This window comes from Epinephelus fuscoguttatus, linkage group LG7 (assembly GCF_011397635.1).
Source record: "Epinephelus fuscoguttatus linkage group LG7, E.fuscoguttatus.final_Chr_v1".
In the NCBI taxonomy this organism is placed as follows: domain Eukaryota; kingdom Metazoa; phylum Chordata; class Actinopteri; order Perciformes; family Serranidae; genus Epinephelus; species Epinephelus fuscoguttatus.
The window spans coordinates 36,340,462-36,360,401 of NC_064758.1; the positions used below are offsets into that span (position 1 = coordinate 36,340,462).

The window sequence follows — 19,940 nt, forward strand, 5'->3', positions numbered from 1 at the left end:
TAAAAATAAAATAAAAGTAGCTTTGCAAGTAGCAAGCTACTTCCGACATTTTCTGGTAGCTTAGCTTGCTACATTTCTCTGGGATAGCTTTAATATAGTGAAACTTTATTTTGATATAGGGTAACTGGTAGCTTAGCTCACTATATTTTCCAAGTAGCCTGCCTAACACTGCTAAAGTGGAGTCAGGCTTCACCTCTGGGGCACCAATTATCAAATTATGTTTGTGTTTTCTATTACTAAAGGTTGAATCACACAGTTGACATATGAATTTAGCCATGTTGATGATGGCATTCGCCTCCTCACATGCAAATATTCCACTTAAACAAGTTCTCCTCCGACACTATTTTGCAAGGGCACGGTTGCTGCATCCTGGGCTTGGCACCGCCCAAGATGATTGTCATTAGTTAAAAGAAATACAAACAAGCCAGAGCATTTTAACCCTATAGCAGAATGATAATTTATGCTTCTAGACCTTTCTTTCCAACACAGGGCTGCAACTAACAATTATTTTCATTATGCATTAATCTGACAAATACGTTCTTAGTAAACAGCCTTATACCAAAATCGATGCCTTAAAATGTCTTGAATTTTCTGACCAACAGTCCAAAAGCAACAAATCTTCACTATTCAGATGCTGGAAACAGAATTTTTGCTTAAAACAAAATGACTCAAATAGTTAATTGATTATCAGAAAAGTTGCAAATTTATTTTCTGCCGACTAATCAGTTGGTCAACGCATCATTTCAGCCCTACACTAGGGATGCACCGAATATTCGGTAACCGAATATATTCGGCCAAATATTGCAAAAAAACACACATTCGGTATTTGGTGGAATAAGTTAAAAGCAAGGCCGAATAATAGTGGCATGTTTTGATAACGCAATCAAACAGCATGCCGTGACGTGCGGAGTAAAATGTCGGCAGTGTGGCGATCCGTCCCTCACTGCACTCGCATTTGCGACTAAAAATAGTTTTGAGCGAGCAAAATAGGCTTAAATCATTCAGCACGAGCAGCCTACAGATTTCAACCACCAGCAAAAACGAAAGGCGAATCCCACCGATTGTGGGTTGAACGGGGGTCACAGACACAGACAGTAATGTATTCCTGTCAAATACGGTGGCCATCGGCTTACCGGCGATGGATAAGTCGGCTCCAATAATATCCTCTTCTTGGCGTGTGGACTGCCCAGAAGTACCTGAACAGCCGAGCCAGCCGAACACAGGTATGTGACGTGTCAGAGGAGAAACAAGCCGTCCACGGCCCACAAACCTCACCGCACTTTAAGGACTGTTCTTTACTTGTCAGGGGAGGAGGGTGGCTGGTTGATTCTTATTTTATTTATTTATTTTATTTTGATCTCCCCTATGTTCATCACTCATTAATGCTATTTTTGAAGTATGAATAAGTCAATAAGTAATTTATTCCATTGAAATATCATTGATGTAGCCTATAATAGAAAAGTGATTTATCTTTTCATAAATGACAAAAGGCTCATCTGCCTCATTTTTGCTGTGGTATCGTGATACTAATCAGAACCATGATATTTTCATTGGTATCGTACAGTGGGATCCAATTTTGGTACCGTGACAACACTAATCTGGAGGGGGTTCATCTGCAAAAACTAATGAAAACTAAACAATGATACTCGGTATTCGGTACTCGGTATTCGGCCAAGCGTTTAATAATATTTGGCTTCGGCTTCAGCCACAAATTTTCATTTCGGTGCATCCCTACCCTACACTTAAGAAAACTGAGAGATTCAACAGTCTGCGCATCCCAGCCGTTATCGATGGGCCAGACAGCAGACGGGCAGGCAGCCTTTATGTAGCCTATATAAAGTGTGACCCAGGAGCCAGGAGCTTTCTGTAAGTGTGCCAACGTGGACGTGCTTCCAGCAATAGTCATGCTTCTGCCAGCTGCATCATCTGTGCCTGCACAAAAGCATGCCCTTTGAAAAGCGCTCAACACACACAAAAGCAGTGATGCGTGGTGCACATGCATCAGTGTGCAAATGTGCATGCTCGCATTACTCCTTATTCAACTTTAGATACCCAATAAAAGTGATTTGTTGAGACAATAAAGTGGATAAATTTCACAATGAATTTGGTTTTCCCTGAGTGAGATTTACCGCTCTGTGTTTAAACAGTTTTCTCCTGGTAATTTTATCTAGGAGTAAATCTTGCACAAATATTCAAAGAGAATAGAAATACCGAGGCTGGTTTAAAAAGATTTGAGGTGAAATCTAAATACGCGGCGGCAGATTGAAGAAGAAGCAACAGAGCTCATCTGTCCTCTGGCAAAAGACTCACTGTGAGTCATACCAAGTGCACACATCACTGTAGAGACACTCAATTATGATTCAAATCTCCATAACGGGGCAATAAAGCTATTTGTCATGTGACCATCTGCAGTGCATCTCCTCTGATTCTGCCTGAATGTAGTTAGCCCGTGCACACTGTGAAAGTGCAAAGAGTGGAACGTGTGGATTTATTAGTGTCAGGCTCAAACTGTAATCACCACAGGATCAGTGCTGTGCCAATAGATTAATTTCATTTTCTGTGAATATGGTAGCCTCCTGAAAATCTCTGGGAGCTCTGAAACAAAGACGTGCCCCGCAGCCGTCTTTGTTTTACTTTTTCTCCTCAGATTTAAAACAATGTGTGAAGGGAGAGAGCAACACCAGTTTAGTCCCAGCACTGTAATTATCGCCTGCTTTCGTCTCCCAGGGATGTTCATGGACAAGGGCCTCATAACAGGTGACAGAATGCCTGCCAGCCGCCCCCAGTTCCCCGCCCCCACCCCAGAATGGTGACTATTATAAACCAAAAACGTATGCTCTCAATATATATGCAAATGATGCTTGGTCCCAAGGTGAAGTTCGTGGAGCAGCAACGCCGCTTGCCTCTGTTTTGCTCATTTGCAAAAATGTTGAGAGTAACAAAGACCACAGGAAATTGAAAAATTGTTACTAAGTATTAGAAAAAGCAATCATTTTCCCCAGGCAGCCTAATCCTGTGGAAATTGATCTCACCTCTCTCCCTGACATGCACTGGTAGGAAAAACACATAAGAGGAAAATGCCTGTCTCAATGTTGCCTGGTGGAAAATTTGTTTGGTTGCAGATTCTTTTTATTTCCTTCATAAAAGCACACTGTCCTGTGGTGTCAGGGACTGGTCTCTTTGTTTGTCCCCTTGGCTGCAAACAGGTGTAGTGAATCCTCAAAAAGAAAATTAGTAACCCGTGTGTAATTGTTTTCCAGACTTGCTGCTGCTGCTGCTGCACCCAGCACTGTGTAATCTTTCTGCTGCGCTGCTCCATCCATGCTGCATGCATGCAAATCTGCCCATTTGTTGTCTAATTTTAAACGGGCTGATACCATCTCACTAATGCATTTGCTCTTCCTTTGCGTGGAAGTACAAATTGGAAATGACAGTCTATTACCCACTGCTCTGACCTTCGTGATGGAACATAATGTGAAAAGACTTACAATGCCTTTATTTGAGGGAGGGAGGGTGAGGACACAGTGGTGATTAATTAACCCAATTAATTTAAACTAAGATTATCTGAACAATTATTTCTCGATAAATCAGAGCAAGGTGTGATGATGACTATTATAGTTAAGGTTTAATTACAGCATTAGAAAATTAAAGTGTATTACTAGGAACACAGTGAACTGCTTCTGTGAAACGTCTTTGACTGTGAATAAAATTACAACTGCTTCCTTTTGAAATAGAAAATAACATTTGGGAGACAATAAAACCACAAGGAAGCAAACTTATTCCAAATTAAAGGAAAAGTTTAACATTTTAGGAAATATGCTAAATGAGGAAATGAATACCACTCATGTCTGTATGCTAGGTAAAATCAGCCAGCTAACTTAACTTAGCATAAAGACTGGAAACAGAATAAAGCAGCTAGCCATGCTCAGTCCAACGATTTAAATAAATTCTGTCAAATTACCCATAAACCCTCCAAGGTAAACAACAAAATGCATTGTTGGTCCATGCTTCCCGGATACACATATAAGTGTCTTTTGATTTGACGTTACCACGGTCTAAGTTCAATTAAAAGCACAATAACAACTTGGTTAAACCAAATTATATTGGATAAAGTCAGAGTATTATTTAAATCTGCAGCTCCCCTCGACAGAGCTTCGTAACAAGTTTCAGCGCAGACGATTCAGACAGACACAGTTAGAGAATAGCTGGTGAACACAAGCTGTTCTCAGGCACTGTTCATGCGTATATCAATGAAAAGTAATGTACCACAATACGTATATAACCAACGTAATCATGAGTCAGTAATTCGTACCTAACCTACGTAATCAGGATGGGCTGAGGGGAGTAAAGAACTATGTATAAAGAGCGAATTGTGACCTCCAGGAGACCGGTGTTCATGTCCCATGTGAAGCAAAGTGAATTTTGAATTATTATAAGGTACATTTCTTTGCCAAAACCCTGACTACATAACTTTACTAGCATAAACCTAAAGACACCCAACTGTGTTTCTTTTCCTAAACCTTACCTACAAAAATTTATGTCAAGTACGCAGCTTAACCTCGAGTATGTAACATCATTCGTGGGGTGCTCATTCGTTAGATATCACACAAACCATTGCGTGAGGATACAATGACAAAGTGGAGCATTTAGCAGCTAAAGAGACAGATATTTCCCTTAGAGGTTGGTAGAGACCAAAAACAAAGCAAAAAGAAGAATAAACACTGGACCTACATTCATCAGGTGGACAAAAACATGACATAACAACATGTTGCTCTGTTAAGACATAAGATTAATATTAACCTCATCTAACTCTCAGAAGAAAGCAAATAAGCATGTTTCCCAAAATGTCAAACTACTCCTTTAAGACCCAATGTTTAAAACCACAGCCCACATTCTGAGCTGGCTTTCTTGTTGCCGGTGCACAAAAGAAATTATCTCGGCCTTGGAAGCTGACACATTTGTTCTTAGTGGCTGACATGAGAGCTCCTCGCTGAGCATGATAGTGGGTAGCTGGTAGAGATCTCATATGGTTTATTGCTCCCACTTTCACTGAGGTTATTTATTGAACTGCCATCATGGCCCCTGCTCCCCACAACCACCCAATGCCTCTGTGCCCCTCAGTATGATAGAGGAATTTATGCCACATGAACAGCATACTGAGCTCGAGTTTCTTCTTAAGTGTTATTAAGGAGCATCACTCATGCATAGGATACTATTTACAGTAATACATTCACGCATGCAACTACTTCCTATGACGGCTCTTGAAGGAAAAATGATGATAGATTGTGTGCAGGGTGTGAGGCTATAAGAGAGAGAGCGGGGGGGAGACGGAGGGGAAACTAGGTTTCAAGTATTCCACAGGCTAAATGAAGAACAAACATGCACCATACAAGACAGTGAAGGAGAAAAGATTATCATCTGGAGATGAAAGGCAGAGAGAGAGGGGAGAGAGATTCATTCACTGCCACACAGCTGTCTTATTTGCAAGGTGTTGAGAAACCACTTTTTTTTTCCTCCAAGAGGATGAAAAGATTCTTCTGAAGCCAAAAGGGTCTGCTATCATTTTTGGGCAGCTTGAGCGGTAGAGATGTTATTAGCATAAATTATCTCCCCCACCAAAGAGATAGGAACATGCTAGCTCCTTTCTGCTTTTCACACTTAATTGCCCTATTTACTGAACAGTTGCCCATGGACAACAAATGCACACACGCTCTGAGATACATGCAGGACAACAGGCAGACACAAGCCAAATAGGGCATGAGTGATACACTGAACTATCTGCCAAACAGCATTAGATACAGTACTGCTGGGGAGGCAGTTAAGGTCCATTCAGACTTCATGTTGGACTGGAAATCCACAGAAAAATATTCAATATTGGTTTCATGACCTTCTTTACTGAGCCATGTCTGATCAGTGTCTGTGTAAAAAGGATTTCTGTGCCCAACACTCGCATGGCAGCTGCTACAAAATGCTTTTAAATAAGAATTTTCTTTTAAATAAATACTTGTTGCATCCGCTGTGTGTTCATGTTCTATTTTTAAAGGTTTAATCACCAGCAGCTCTTGTCTTTCTAAAGAGCACAACAGTGTCCTGCTGCAGCAGCTCAAAAAAAAAAGCCTCACTGAAGTGACCCAGTAAGCAAGAGTGAGGTAAATTATAGATGGCTTTGCTTAATGGACTCTTAGCTTCTCTTCACCTAGCCCAACGAGCCCAGAGTGACGTTATATAAGCTGTGCCAAGTATGAGACACTGGAGTTGCAGGTTTAATGCATCATAATCCCAGTGAAAATCATATTTTTTGTTTGGTTTGTAATGTCAGGTGTTTGAATTAGCTGGGAGTTAAATAGAGATAAGTGTTTATGTGGCTGGTTTAACTGTTGGTGGTGCCTCTTGTGTGTGTGGGAACAAATCAACTAGATTGACTTTGTTCACTCACTCACTCAGCCAGGTCATCTCCATAACCCTGGAGGGCCATACAGGATGTTAATGAGGCTGATTGTATCCTCTACCTCCCTCCTTCCCATCTGACCGGACCCCTCCCACCGCTCCAGCACCGCAGAGTAAAAACCATTCCTCCAGCCTGAGGGGGTCAGTCGCTATGGTAACGTCCTGAGGCAGTGACCACATGTCAGAGGGAGTCTGGGGGCCATAAGTGGACCGGAGCTCCGGCATGATGAGGAGGAGGAAGAAAACAATTGGCCTGCTGCTGGATACAAGTAACCTGAGAGATGTTTCAATCACAGCGTGTTTCCTTGTGTTTGTCTGGGCTCACCTCTAACCTGTGGCTGACTTGTTGCATTCACGCTGCAATTTATCAGTAAAACTCACGTGTGGTGGAATGATACAGTATCTAACCTGCAGATTATGTTAATGTTCAGAAGAGTATCTAATCTAAAACTACTGTAAACATGCTGAGGGGGCTTTAGCCATTATCAGCTAGGGCTTGGTTATATGGCTGACAATGTGTTTATAAGGATGTGGCAAATATATTGGTGTAAAATCATTAACGTGATGTTCAATACAATGAGCTGTTATACTTTAAATCAGAAAAATCTTCATGCATGTGAAGCAAAAAATTTAATTTAGTCATTTTGGTGATGATTAGATGAGTGCTGAAACAGTTAATTAATACACATTGAATTAAACTGTTGCTCGAAAGAAAAATAATTTATTTATAATTAAAAGTAATTTAATTGCACTATTTTTGCAAAAAACATTACATCTTAATTAAGAGTTTTTGCTGCTATTTAATAATAATAGAATTGCATTCTGAATATCTTTGGGGTTTGGGCTTCCGGTTTAATAAAACAAGACATTTTAAGACGTCACCTTGGGTTCTGGGAAGTTGTAATTGGTAGTTTTTCCACTATTTTTTGAAGATTCATGGACTAAACAATTAATCAATAATGAAAATAACTGTATTATGCAGCCTGTAATTGAATTATCGCCCAGTCCTACTACCACCACCTAAATATTTCCACACCGCTCACTATATTAATGGCAGCGCAGCCATGTTTATACTTTAAAGAAGCCAACTGGCTGTGCTCCATTGCCACTGTACAAAGAATAATGAGAGCTTCTCCTACAGAGGTGAGCTGTAGTTCACGAAGCGTCCAGTTTGAGCAGCTGCTCAAGAAGCTCAATATGAGTCAAGAAAGGGTCAGTGTTCATTTAACCTCTCTGCTCCAAGGAATAAAAAATAATTCAGCAGCAACAAAGGCTTTTTTTCATGAACAAATCATGATCTTTGCAACAACCCAAACACAAGAATGTGAAAGCTGGATGAGTAAAGTATCCTGTGGTGCAATTAGATAATTAAAGAGTTGGATGTGATTACTTTGCTAAAATACTGCTTTCCAAAGATGACTCACACAAAACAGTGTTTATTAAAAAAAGGTATTTCACCACAAAAACAAAACCCCTCCTTGCCACAGCTCATCATTTAGGACAATGATTCTTCCCCTGACCTTTCTCGTCCTTGCCTCCGCACTACAGGCTGGGCATGGTGACAGGAACGTGAACTTGTGCTGTAATGTACAATCACATGCGTGTGATAAATCCTGACCTCCCTGATTTAACACCTTCCCCTCTTGAAGCCTGCCACGACCAAGCTGCAGGGTCACTGCCAGTGGCAGGGAGGATTTAGAGCAACCCCGGCCAGGGGGCACCCCCAAATGTCTGGATAAATCTACGGCACCTTCAAACACACTCAAACACAAGCTGCTCGACATGGAAATGCAACATATATTAAATAAGTTATAAGATGAGCATTTCATCTATGGTGGAAAATAACAGCTGTGGGATATTCTGGATTTATTTTAATCTACAAGTGGTCTTGATTTTTTTTTTTTTTTTTTGCTAGACATTTTTTTCATGTGACTTTCGATAAATACATTTAAAAAAATAAATTGTTATGATAATTAATTAGGGCACTGTTGGCTTATTACAGAATAGAAATGTCTTTTGACTATTTAAATAAACTAAAATTGATGTAAAATTACAATGCTGACACAATTAGTCCATCAACTGATTTGCAGATGGCAAAAAATTTAAATTACCAGTCATTTTGATAATTGATTAATTAAGACAATTAACAAAAAACATATGTTCTCAGGCTCCTTACATCTTAGGATTTATTCTGTTTTTTGTCGGTTTTATTTGACTGTAAATCAAATACCTTTGGGTTTTGAACTGTTGGACTTCCAGAGAATTATAGTGGACATTTTCACTCCAGACAAACAACAAATAAAATAATCATTTGGCAAACTAACTATTAGCAGTAACACATGACAATCATGATTATCATAATAATCACTAATCAATAAAAATTTTTGTAAAGGAGAATTTCCTCCTCCAATGCCTTCCTGATGTTGATGACTTTACCACCACTGCTGCTCGTTCACACAATGGAATAAACTAAAATAGAACAGTAGAGACTATAAATCAACAATATCTTCTAATGCCTACACTTCCTCCACTGATATAATGTGTGATAGTACAGAAATAGAAGTGCTAATTTTCCTTTAATAGTAATTAAATGTGTTGATTTAATGCTGTGAGGCATGAATTAATTAAACAAGTGCTGTGACAAGTGTTTCCTGTTGATGGTGAATCAAACAGGTGCATAATTTCTGTTTCACTTGAAAATGTTTGGAGACTACCACGAGATTCAATTCTTCTGTCTAAATATTTCACTTTCATTTATTCTAACAAGGGAACAACAAACGCTGAGCTCGGATGATGAATATACAGCATATAATGTAACAGAAAATGAGTTAGCTAACGTGTCCACATAAACACAAAACCAACCCAGTGATATTTAGCCAATTTAGCAAGCATGGATCTAATTCTAGATTTCACCCTAATCAAAAAAGATGTAATTAATTAATCAGATAATTCACTGCCACGCATGGCAGGACACACATCTGTGCAGTGGTAATGGGGAGGGAGAGAGAGAAGCTGAGCAGTGCAGCACTAGTACTTCCCCAAAGCCTGCTCGTCAACAGTGCTGGAATCCAGTGCAGCTTTAAAAGAGGTCCAGCACTCCCAGACGCTCAGATAACCTCTCCTGTACTGTACGTGTGCTCTCAGCATGCGAGTACAGTGCCGTGTGTCAAAGGGACGGCAACATTTGAGGCTGTTTGAGGTAACAGAGATGACATGAGGGAGGCAGCGCCTGTACAAGGCAAACATAAACTGTGCCACTTCATCTGAAAACAATGGGGGACAGGACACTGAGTGTGCTCTCATCCACATCTCCATTGTCTGCCCTCCTCTTTTACTCCTCCTCCGAGCATGGAGCATAAGCGGGGTGAAAGAGGGAGGGGAGAGGAGGAGAAGGGGGAGCAGCAGTGGGGGCAGTGGGGGTCTGGCTGTGTTCTTTCTCCTCTGTCTGTGTGCGAATGCACAGACGGTTCAGTAGTAATTTGATGTGTGTCCCCGGGGACATTTGATGGATTAAAGCTAAGCAGCTCCATTTCGCAGCACCACCTGATCTTCCACTGCCTGTGCCCCATATAAAGGCTGGCGTGATTGCTGATCTCAGCTAGTCTGACAGTCTCTCTCTCCCTCCTCTCTCTGTCTGTCTCCATCTCTTCTCTTCCTCACTGGTCCCTTAAGCCTGCTGCATCACAGGAGCTATCCAGTGCTGAACAGGATCGCTTTTATTTTTTATTTTTTTATTTTTCTGGGGGAAGCTGGGGGAGCCAGAGAGTATCACACAGCATTGCCGTCAGCCTTGTTCTCCACTGGTTTCCATTTTCTTTCTTATCTTATGTTTTTGGCCGTTGTCTTTACATTAACCGCAAGGATTACCGTCAAGCCAGCTCTGCTCGTGTGCTTCCTCAGAGGGTCTTTCATTTTCGCTCATGCGTTTTTCTCAGCTCTGTGTTTTTATCCATTGAAACATGCCCCGCTCATTTTTGGTGAAGAAGATCAAGCTTGATGATTTCTCTTCGTCCAACGTGGCCACTTCCAATCATCATCACCACCTGGACGACTCGTTCACTTTTGCACGCTCCATCACAGACTCGGTGACCAGCCTTGGGGTTCGTCTCAGTGAGAATGGTGAGTTAACATGCCTCCAGTCTGCCCCGCTCCAGTTAAAGATGTGCTAGCACTCCTGCCTGTAGAAAGCTCCGGTGCTGATTTCAGCATGCCTGACATTTCCACACTTAGCACAGATGGCTTCCTCTTTTGTTTTTGTGTCGCTGTGAGATTTTCTCTTGCTTCAGCCAATAACATGCTCGTAGTGTGTAAATTAATGTGAGATGAGACATGCAGCCAGCTGATTTTTGCATCAATATCCTAAATAATCCTCTCCGGTGGCACCCCACCCCCATCACTCCGCTCCCAGACTTTTGTTTTTTGACTCCAGTGAAGGACAGACACAATTCAGGTCACAGCCACGGATTAGCTTATGTAAATAGGGAACCAAACGTGTGTATAATCAGGAGAAGCTCCAGTTACGTATTTGTATGACTGCACCAACCCTGTGGTGGCTGAACACACATAGGCTGACTGTATCTGGTCATCATGTGGACTAAAAAATTCATGAATATGAGAGATGAGTATCGGATGATACATTTGTCCTTAGCTGTTATTGTCCTTGAGTTCCCATCACGGTCCGATCCTCCCTTGCCCCCCTCTTCCCATCCAAATGGAGCATGCACAGTCTCCCCACCCCCATCGCTCCACTACATCTTTCTCTTCCTTCCGGGCATTTGAAAACTAGCAGGGGTTAGAGTTTCAGCCATGCAGGCCTATCGCCGCCACAAGAGACATCAACACACTGTACAGTAGAGCCGGGAGGGAGGTGGGGAGCCAGGCTGAAGGGGTAGCAAAGGAAAGGAGAAAAGGAGACAAAAATGCTTGGGGCAGCAATGAGGCTGATCACGTGACAGAGGTTGTACAGTAAACATGAAGAAAGGCACATAGCTGCACTGTGGTCAACACACGGACCGGTCACATTTGGCTCCAGTCTGAGCCGAGAGGCGACCTTCACTTTCACGCTCTGCTTTAAGCTCGCCGCTTCCATTTTGTGGCCACGTTTAGAGGGCCATATGTGTGTCTTTGTTGTGATTTGTTGGGATATTTCCACAGCGAGTGAGGCTTCACAGTCCACAGCTAAATGTTGTGATGATGCCCACCTGTTATTCAACCGTGTCAATAACAAGGCTCAGTGAATTTTAGTTGGATTGGGATTAGTGGAATTAAAACTGTCTGTGCTGGTTTGTGAAGTAAAATGGTTTGCTGAATCAGAAATAAGATTTAAAGCAAGAAAAAAAAACATACATTTTCTATATATTTACCAGAAATATTTTACTTGTGATAATTGTTATTCAGATTTCCTGCTGCACCATTTAATATCATTATTAAATAACCCATGTGTGTGTAATTATTGTCACTCTCTATTGTTCCTGAATCTATTGTTCAACACTATAAAAATAAGCATTATATTAAAAAGGAGAAAAGCACGATAAGGCCCCACACTGGTGTTGACAAAAGGCTTTTAATTTGAACAAAAGAATCTTTTCGTGCTGAGTCCAAAAAAAAAAAGAGAGAAGCAAAATAAAAGAATTCACAGCGTGGCTGAAATATCTAACATCAGCACTTCTGCCGTGCCAGGAGATTTTCTTTCCCCCCATTGTGGAGACATTTGACTTGAGTGTCTGTCGAACAACAAAGAGGGGTGGCTGAGAGGGTCCATTAATTACATGCTTACTTTGCATTAGAGGAACGAGCCTATGAGCTGTAAAGGCTGATACAGCGCAAGTCCTAAATGATGAGCTCTGTGTCTGACCTTGGGTAATTGAAATATAGTAAACAGCTCTGCTCACATTGATACAGTATGTTTTGTCAAAAAAAAAAAAAAAAAAGATAAGGGCCAGGTTGTCGTATGTAGCGCAGGTCCCTAGGCTACAGTGTGACTGTGAAACAGGTGGATGTAGCAACAATAATCACTGAAGCTGCAGCATTTGTACATTTAATTGTAATTGTAAGAATTTAGTTAAATAAAAAAAGATACATAAAAAAATATTTCTTATTTTTTAAATTGTGTTTTTTGAAGGGAAAGGCTGCTCTCTCTCCTGGACAAACACCATCTGCGTAGTTTAAAACAGTGAACCCATGCAGTGCAGCATAATAATGTGTGCACAGGCCTGGTGTTTCCCTGTCCCCGGGTGTCATGGTCATGTCTTTGACAGAGTGGGTGTGTGAACAGAAACCCTTGGGAATGGAGACGCTGTAGTAAGAGAGCACTTCAACTGATTTCTTAATGGCCCTGTTTCTTGAAGGCGCTTTAGTGTGCTCGCTGCTGCAGACAGGTGACCCCTCTTCACAAACAACGTGTCGCACATTATCAGGCCCCAAGCACACTGTGCTCAATAAACTATTATTGTGTGCGCCGCAGATACTTGATCTGTTCCTCGCACTATTTCTATCTTCTCCAACAGCTGCACTATTTTACATATGATAGCCTATTGATCAGTTCAAAACTTTGAATTTCATTAAAAGGCAGTCAATACCTAATTTCCACTGCTTGCTGCACACAGTGCCTGGGAATGGCTTTTTTCCTGCAGTTATGCACTATTTCTCTCAGGAAAGGAGTTTCACCACCTTTTATATTTGCTCTCATATGTTCAACTGACAGAATATCAACCCTGGAGGTAAAATGCATTTAGTATTAATTCAGCTCCTAAGAGTCACAGCATAAGAATGTATTGAGTTCTGTTTGGATGCATTTAGCTGCCAGCAAGCCTTTTAGCTCATCTGGCACTGGGCTGCTTTGAAAGGAAAGGAAAGACATGAATGATGCCAACAAAAATATATCTCTCTGAAATCATGCTCTGTACAATTGGAGACATTTTAAATCACTCGTGGTGCTTTGTGCTTTGCTGCATCATGTTGAAATGTGCTTCACGAAGTAGCATGAAATCCTACAGGATGTAAGCAGCAGGATGTAACACGTGAATTTGGTCCAAGACCAAAAAATGCATTTGTTTGCAGCAAAAAGCAAACAGCAATTAATACATGAAGCACTCTCACATTAGACAAGCAACCTGTTTTGGGTGAATGGTTTTTTTTTTTTTGGATCTCTCACATTAAAAAACACAATAAAACCATACCAAAATAAAAATTCTGGAGAAATAAGATATTTACGGTTCAGATTTAGAGTTGAAACATGATCATCCATGAAACAAGCATACAGAGAGGCCACAGCCAGAGAGGAAGGACATGCCATAAATGAGGAAATGGAAGTCTAATCAATGAGACTACTGTATTTGAGAGGGGCTTTAATATGCATCTTACACAGGAGGCTTCTTTGATGAGCTATTATCTAGCGCTCATCCTCACTGTAAAATTGCAACCTTCGTATACGCAGCTGAGTGCGTCATGTTTCCCTGCATCACTGCACTATTGTACATACAACCTGTGAGTTCTGGAAAAAATGCAATTAGCTCTGTGCTGCCACTCACTCTTTCACCATTTTACAAAGGGCAATCATCCAAGATGATAATCATGTAATCACCAGCATGTCACTGTGTCCTTATCCATCACAACCCCTGGCCAACTGTGTTTGCGTGTGTCTCTTACTCAGGCTACATCCAGGATTACATCACGCCATCTGTATACCAGGGGGAGAAGAAGATGGAGCACAAACTGGCTTCGCCGGTGTCGGACCCCCTCTACACCCAGGTGAGCAGCGGAGAGGAGTACTGTGACCCCGACCTGAAGCACCCCGACAGCCCCCAGTCTGGCATGACAGCCAGCGGCTTCTACAGTGGTGAATCGGAGGCCCTGGCCGAGGGTTACACCATGGATGCCTTCTTCATCTCTGATGGGCGCTCGAGGAGGAAGGGAGACACAGAGAGTCGTGGAGGGGGCTCAAGAAGCAGCAGTGCCAATGGTGGGGCTCAGGAGAGGGGATCTGGCACGGCTCGCCACACCTGCAACGAGTGCGGCAAGACGTACGCCACCTCCTCCAACCTCAGCAGACACAAGCAGACGCACCGCAGCCTGGACAGCAAGATGGCCCGCAAGTGTCCCACCTGTAATAAAGTGTACGTGTCCATGCCGGCGTTGGCCATGCACATCCTCACCCACGACCTCAAGCACAAGTGCGACGTGTGCAGCAAGGCCTTCAGCCGACCGTGGCTCCTTCAAGGTCACATGCGCTCACACACGGGGGAGAAGCCCTTTGCCTGCGCACACTGTGGCAAAGCCTTTGCTGACCGTTCAAACCTCCGCGCCCACATGCAAACACACTCTGCCTTCAAGCACTACAGATGCAAGCGCTGCAATAAGACCTTCGCTCTCAAGTCCTACCTGAACAAGCACTATGAGTCAGCTTGCTTCAAGGGCTCTGCGGACGAAGACGACTCTGGATCAGAAAACTAACCACGAGGAAAAAGCAAAATTTTGAACCCCTGTTGTCGGTTCACAACCAATAACCCTGTTCACTCTGCCCTCCATGCCTTTTTTCTTCCCTTTTTTTAGAAAGCAATATTTTCACTGAGATTACGTGAAGAAACTCTAATGATTATGGCAAAGACAATTTCAAAAGATGCTGGATTTTTTCCCTGCACAGTAGCTAATCGTCCACAGAAACATACAATCAAACAACCTTCCCCCAAATAGAGACTGTAGATGATAGTTGTACACAATTAAGCAACATGTGCTCGTACGGACGTGGGCACATGTAAACACACACACACACACACACACACACACACACACACACACACACACACACAGACATGTATGCAAATACACACACAAACACACACATTAATGTACGCACGTATGCACACACATATACACTCACACACAGACACACTTACACACACAATTATATATGAGGCCTGGCATGTGAATTTTTATCAATGACTATAATGATATTGATATCAATAGTAATAATATTTAGATTCCTGATATTTTATAGCAAATAGTAATGAGAAAATGACAAAAAAAACATAAAAAAGGACTAACAGTGTTCTTTTGTTTTTTAGAGACAAAATGACCTCTTGTATTTTTATGCTGCTTTTTATTTGCTAAGAATTGAATTCTTTTGCAACTGCCAACATGAACTTTTTATGAAAATGTGAACTATGACAGTATTTGCAAAAAAGGGAGATCATTTTAAAAGGTTAAAAAGACAAACCCCTTTTTTCCACACCAATGTTTCAATTCAACGGATGTTATTTTTCTATTTGATTTTTCTAAATTTATTTTTTTGTGCTTATTATCCCTTGTTGATCTAAAGCATCTTTGTAACTGTGGGTATTCAAAAGAGAAAAAAAGAGCAAATTTCAATAAGCTATACACGATCATAGGCCATAGGTCATTCAATTCAATTCTGCAAGATTTTAAAATGTTTAACAGGCCTGTTGAACAGGTTATCACACATCAAATTCATAGTCTCACCCTGATGTACAGACTTGGACTAAAACACTGGGAGCCAGACCAAATGATCTATTGTTATAAGTGCCATGTGCGGTTGACTTGTCTATAGCAATGAAAACTCTCGTTGTTCTTCCTCCACCATGGTGGCTTGCATAAACTCTGCTGCCTTTATGGTGCATCGTCCAGTCTTAAAGAGCAATCTTCACCCAGTGTTTGAGGTGCTCCCCCTCCGCCAGTGTTACCTCAGAGTGAAGGTATGGACTCACACACCCTCAGTTACAAAGTGACAGTCAAATTATTCTGTTTGTCTGTTTTATATGTCGCTCAAAGCTCCGCCCACGGTTTAGATGCATACCATCTATTTATCATGTAAATACTTTATTTATCTACCTATTTATCTATTTATTTATTTACCTTATTTTTGTGTATTTATTGGAGACTTGCTTATTTGTTAATTATCATGTATTTATTTATTGTTTATAATTTAAAAGATGAACATCCATTGACCTTGTAAGATGCTGCTGATCTTCAAAGAAAATGTTTATATGCATGAAAACTGTAGAGAGTCCATGGGACTTAGTTTTTTAAAGAGGAACAATGTACAGTACCAGTGTTAGGAGACTACAAACGAATGAATGCAGAATTTTGTTTTTCGTGGCAATAACTACTGACACAGCAACTGACATGTATAACAATCACAGCTGTCCTGTTTTCAGTCGATTTAGGGCAATAAAAAGAAACAATGAAAAACGAAACACTAAAATATTCTCCGTTTTGCTGTTTCCCAAACGTCCACTGCCTCCTCGTGACGGGAGAGTTTTTTGGCCCCTTTTGTCTTTAAATCTCAGGCAATAAATAATTCCCAGAAATAACTGACGGCGATGTGCATGTAGACACTGCCGTGAAAAACACTATCCATTACATAATAATGTAGGTGTAATCTAGTTACACCAAGGTTTCAAAGGTGCAAAAGCAATAATGAACGCGATGCAGTAACTATGAGCAACACTCAGTCCTTTATACAGCGAGTCCAAAACTGCTACAAGTGTTAATTCGGCTGGAAATGGCTGCTATTCTTTAATATTAGTATCATTTCAACTGTCTATTGTTTTACAAAGCAACCAGGTAAAAACACATCTCTTCTGGCAGCTGAAAGGCAGGAGTGATTTAACTGCTGGAAGGTTACACAACAGGATTACAATAATTCTAATTTAAGTCACTGACATAATAAAGCATTACAATACGGTTAAATTAAAAGACATTACTGCTCCCAAATGATTCTGTACAGTAAAAACAGCTGAGCAAATCTCCGAGGTGTCAAAAGAGAGAATGCATTGAGGTATATATATCTTAACCAGCACTAACGGAAATAATCTTGACGTGAACTGTTTTGGTAGGGAAAGTTTTCAAGATTGCTGTACTAAAACGATGCGCTGTAATGCACTCCTAACTCCCCCATCATTTGTCCCTGCCTCGCTTCCCTCCCCTATCAGCCGTCCTCATCCCGTCCCAACTGCCTCTAAACAGACGCACCGAGGATGAGATGTGCTGAAGTGGGATTGGCGGAGGGTGGCGGAGTGTGGGAGGATAACAGGTGTTTGCAGACAGACTGCAGATAGGGAGCGTAATTGAGTCGGTGAGCGACCTCCAAGGGGAAGGTCAAGCACCAGCAGGCAAATGCACTGTCAGCTATTTGCATATTCCAAATGGATGACACGATCGCGGTAATGCTGAGCTCGCCCCAAAAACAAAACAAAACACAAAACTGGGGAGAGAAGAAAAGAAAGAGGAGTTTATGCTCCATTCGGCCGCGCTCTCCTCCCTGTTTCACCGTCATCCTGTCAATGGTTGTCTAAATGCTACAGCTGAATCACCGCATGAGAGCATCCAAACCACCTGTCTCCTGATTAACTTGCAGTCAGAACACACAGTTTGGCACATCGCAGAATCACTGAACTAATGCGGAAATCACTACTTCCTATAGATTCTGTTTTATATGTTTAATGTTTTACTGTGGGACAGAGATGTAACGCATCTCCAAAACCTGGGGACTGTGTTTTAATGAGGCACATAAAAGCACGGAGATCATTAAAAACATCAATTGGAAATGTACTGTAGGCTTGTATCTAAAACTGGCACCATTACAGATCGTCCTCGGAGAAAATATTAATTACAGAAAAGGAGGCACAATTTGATTCGAAACTGAATTTAGATGTAGGGAAACATTGTTCCTCTTTGATGATTTTGTAAATATATTTGTAAATATATCACAGCAATAATATGACAATGCATGTAGACATTTAATTGCTCTTTTTCTATTCATGTTTTTTTTATTAAAAAGAAAAGACAAATACAGGTACCAATTGCAGTCTGGGTGGCCACGCGAATCAGGGAGTGTCTTGATTAAAAAGCTATCTGTTGTAAGTCACAGACAAAAAAACCTTCAAACTCTGTGTGTTCTCAAAGATTTGATCATGTTCTGTATGATTTTTTTTCTGTTCTTGTTTTCTTTTATTAATGTGCCCGGCTTGGCTGCGCAATGAAAAAGTGCCAAAAAGTATGATTTCCATGACAAAAGCCTTCAACATATGGTTGGCTGCTTGAAACCTTCCATATGGTCCTCAAAGAAAAAAAACTGATTAAGATTTTCCACTTTCTTTCTCACTCTCGCTCTTCCTCTCTTCCTCTCTTTCTATCTCTCTGTTCCAGCTGAGTATGAAGAAACTTAAGCCATGATTGCTGAGGGGTGTTTTGATTTATCTTGTTCTGCTACAATTAATAATGATGACAACAATAGCAATGATAACGTTAATAAAAACAATAGCACAAGGAACCTACAAGTCCACTCTTGTTTCTTTTAAAACTGTCAAATCTGATTTTATTTAAGGAGAAAAGGCTGTTTTTTTGTTTCACTGAGTAGACACACACACACACACACACACACACACACACACACACACACACACACTGCAGGTGTTCACTGACAGCCCAACCTGTTCATTCAGTGCAAGTTTTTATATATTTTTTACACCTTTCCCCCCATAATATATCATCAAACACACTGAGGGAAATGGTGAATCTGGAATCTGTTTGGAGTAGCCCTTAGTCAACATTAACACACTGAGTAATTATAGTTATGGCTATAATGTGCCATCAGCTGTAGCCTCCTCTGTCAATGTTTGATGAATTTTACGAGCTTTACTGTCAATTTACTAACTTTTAATTTCACCGCTACGAGGCACGAAAATGCCGATATCCTTTGTTTTTCACGGCGGCTGTGAACAGGAGCGGTCAGAGGACCTGACAACACCAATACAGCTTTGAATAAGAGTTCCTGAGATGTCGGCATTATCAAAAGCAGAGGCATCTGTTCCACCACTATTAAGCCCTTCCTGGTCATTAAATTTTAATGGAACATTGATTTTATGCTGGGACTACTCTTTCTGAGTGACTCAAAAGCCAGAGAAAAATATGGAACAAAATAAAAATGAATCATGACAGCGGACAGGGATTATTATTCTGGGGCTTTTCTTGATTGGTTTCCAGGGAATATACAACACTTGAATTCAATCGCTTGTGTCCTTCAGTGTCCTCCAGCAGCACAGCAGCAGTATAATGAGACAGCAGGCAGAGCAGAGCAGAGCAGGGACTCAGAAACAAGACACTTTGCTGCACTCTCTTCTCCTCTGTGTGGGAAAGCTGTGATTGCCACTGCTGCTGTTACACGCTTCCTGTTATGTCACCGAAGATAAACAAAATAAATCTGTATTCACATGTTGCATTTTCTAAGAGTCAAATGACAAGTTCACAACCAAGTGCTGATTCCTGTGCACGCAGCAAACAGCTCACAGTGCTGCAGATCAGCACATTGCAGACTGCACATCAACATTCATGAGGGGTACTCACTCAAACTTTACCCTGGCAGATGTTGTCCCTTATCAGATTTTATGATGAAAGTAAATAACTGATGTCATTACATGGCAATGGACTGTAAAATGGGGACCCATGCAATCCAATTACATCACCCGTGGGTGAGC

At 41.2% G+C, this 19,940-nt stretch overlaps 1 protein-coding gene across 1 annotated transcript; it reads left to right on the top strand.

Moving 5' to 3' along the window:
* The first annotated feature begins 9,846 nt into the window (after positions 1–9,846).
* Positions 9,847–15,274, top strand: scrt2 (scratch family zinc finger 2). Its single transcript, XM_049581899.1, has 2 exons — positions 9,847–10,566; positions 14,099–15,274. Exons 1-2 carry the CDS (start codon positions 10,407–10,409, stop codon positions 14,896–14,898), a joined length of 960 nt encoding a protein of 319 aa, XP_049437856.1. The 5' UTR covers positions 9,847–10,406; the 3' UTR covers positions 14,899–15,274.
* The last annotated feature ends 4,666 nt before the right edge of the window (positions 15,275–19,940 follow it).

Coding starts and splice junctions, on each gene's coding strand:
- scrt2 (XM_049581899.1), top strand. CDS start 10,407: ATGCCCCGCTCATTTTTGGTGAAGAAGATCAAGCTTGATGATTTCTCT. Junction 10,567..14,098: donor GGTTCGTCTCAGTGAGAATG/GTGAGTTAACAT, acceptor TCTCTTACTCAG/GCTACATCCAGGATTACATC.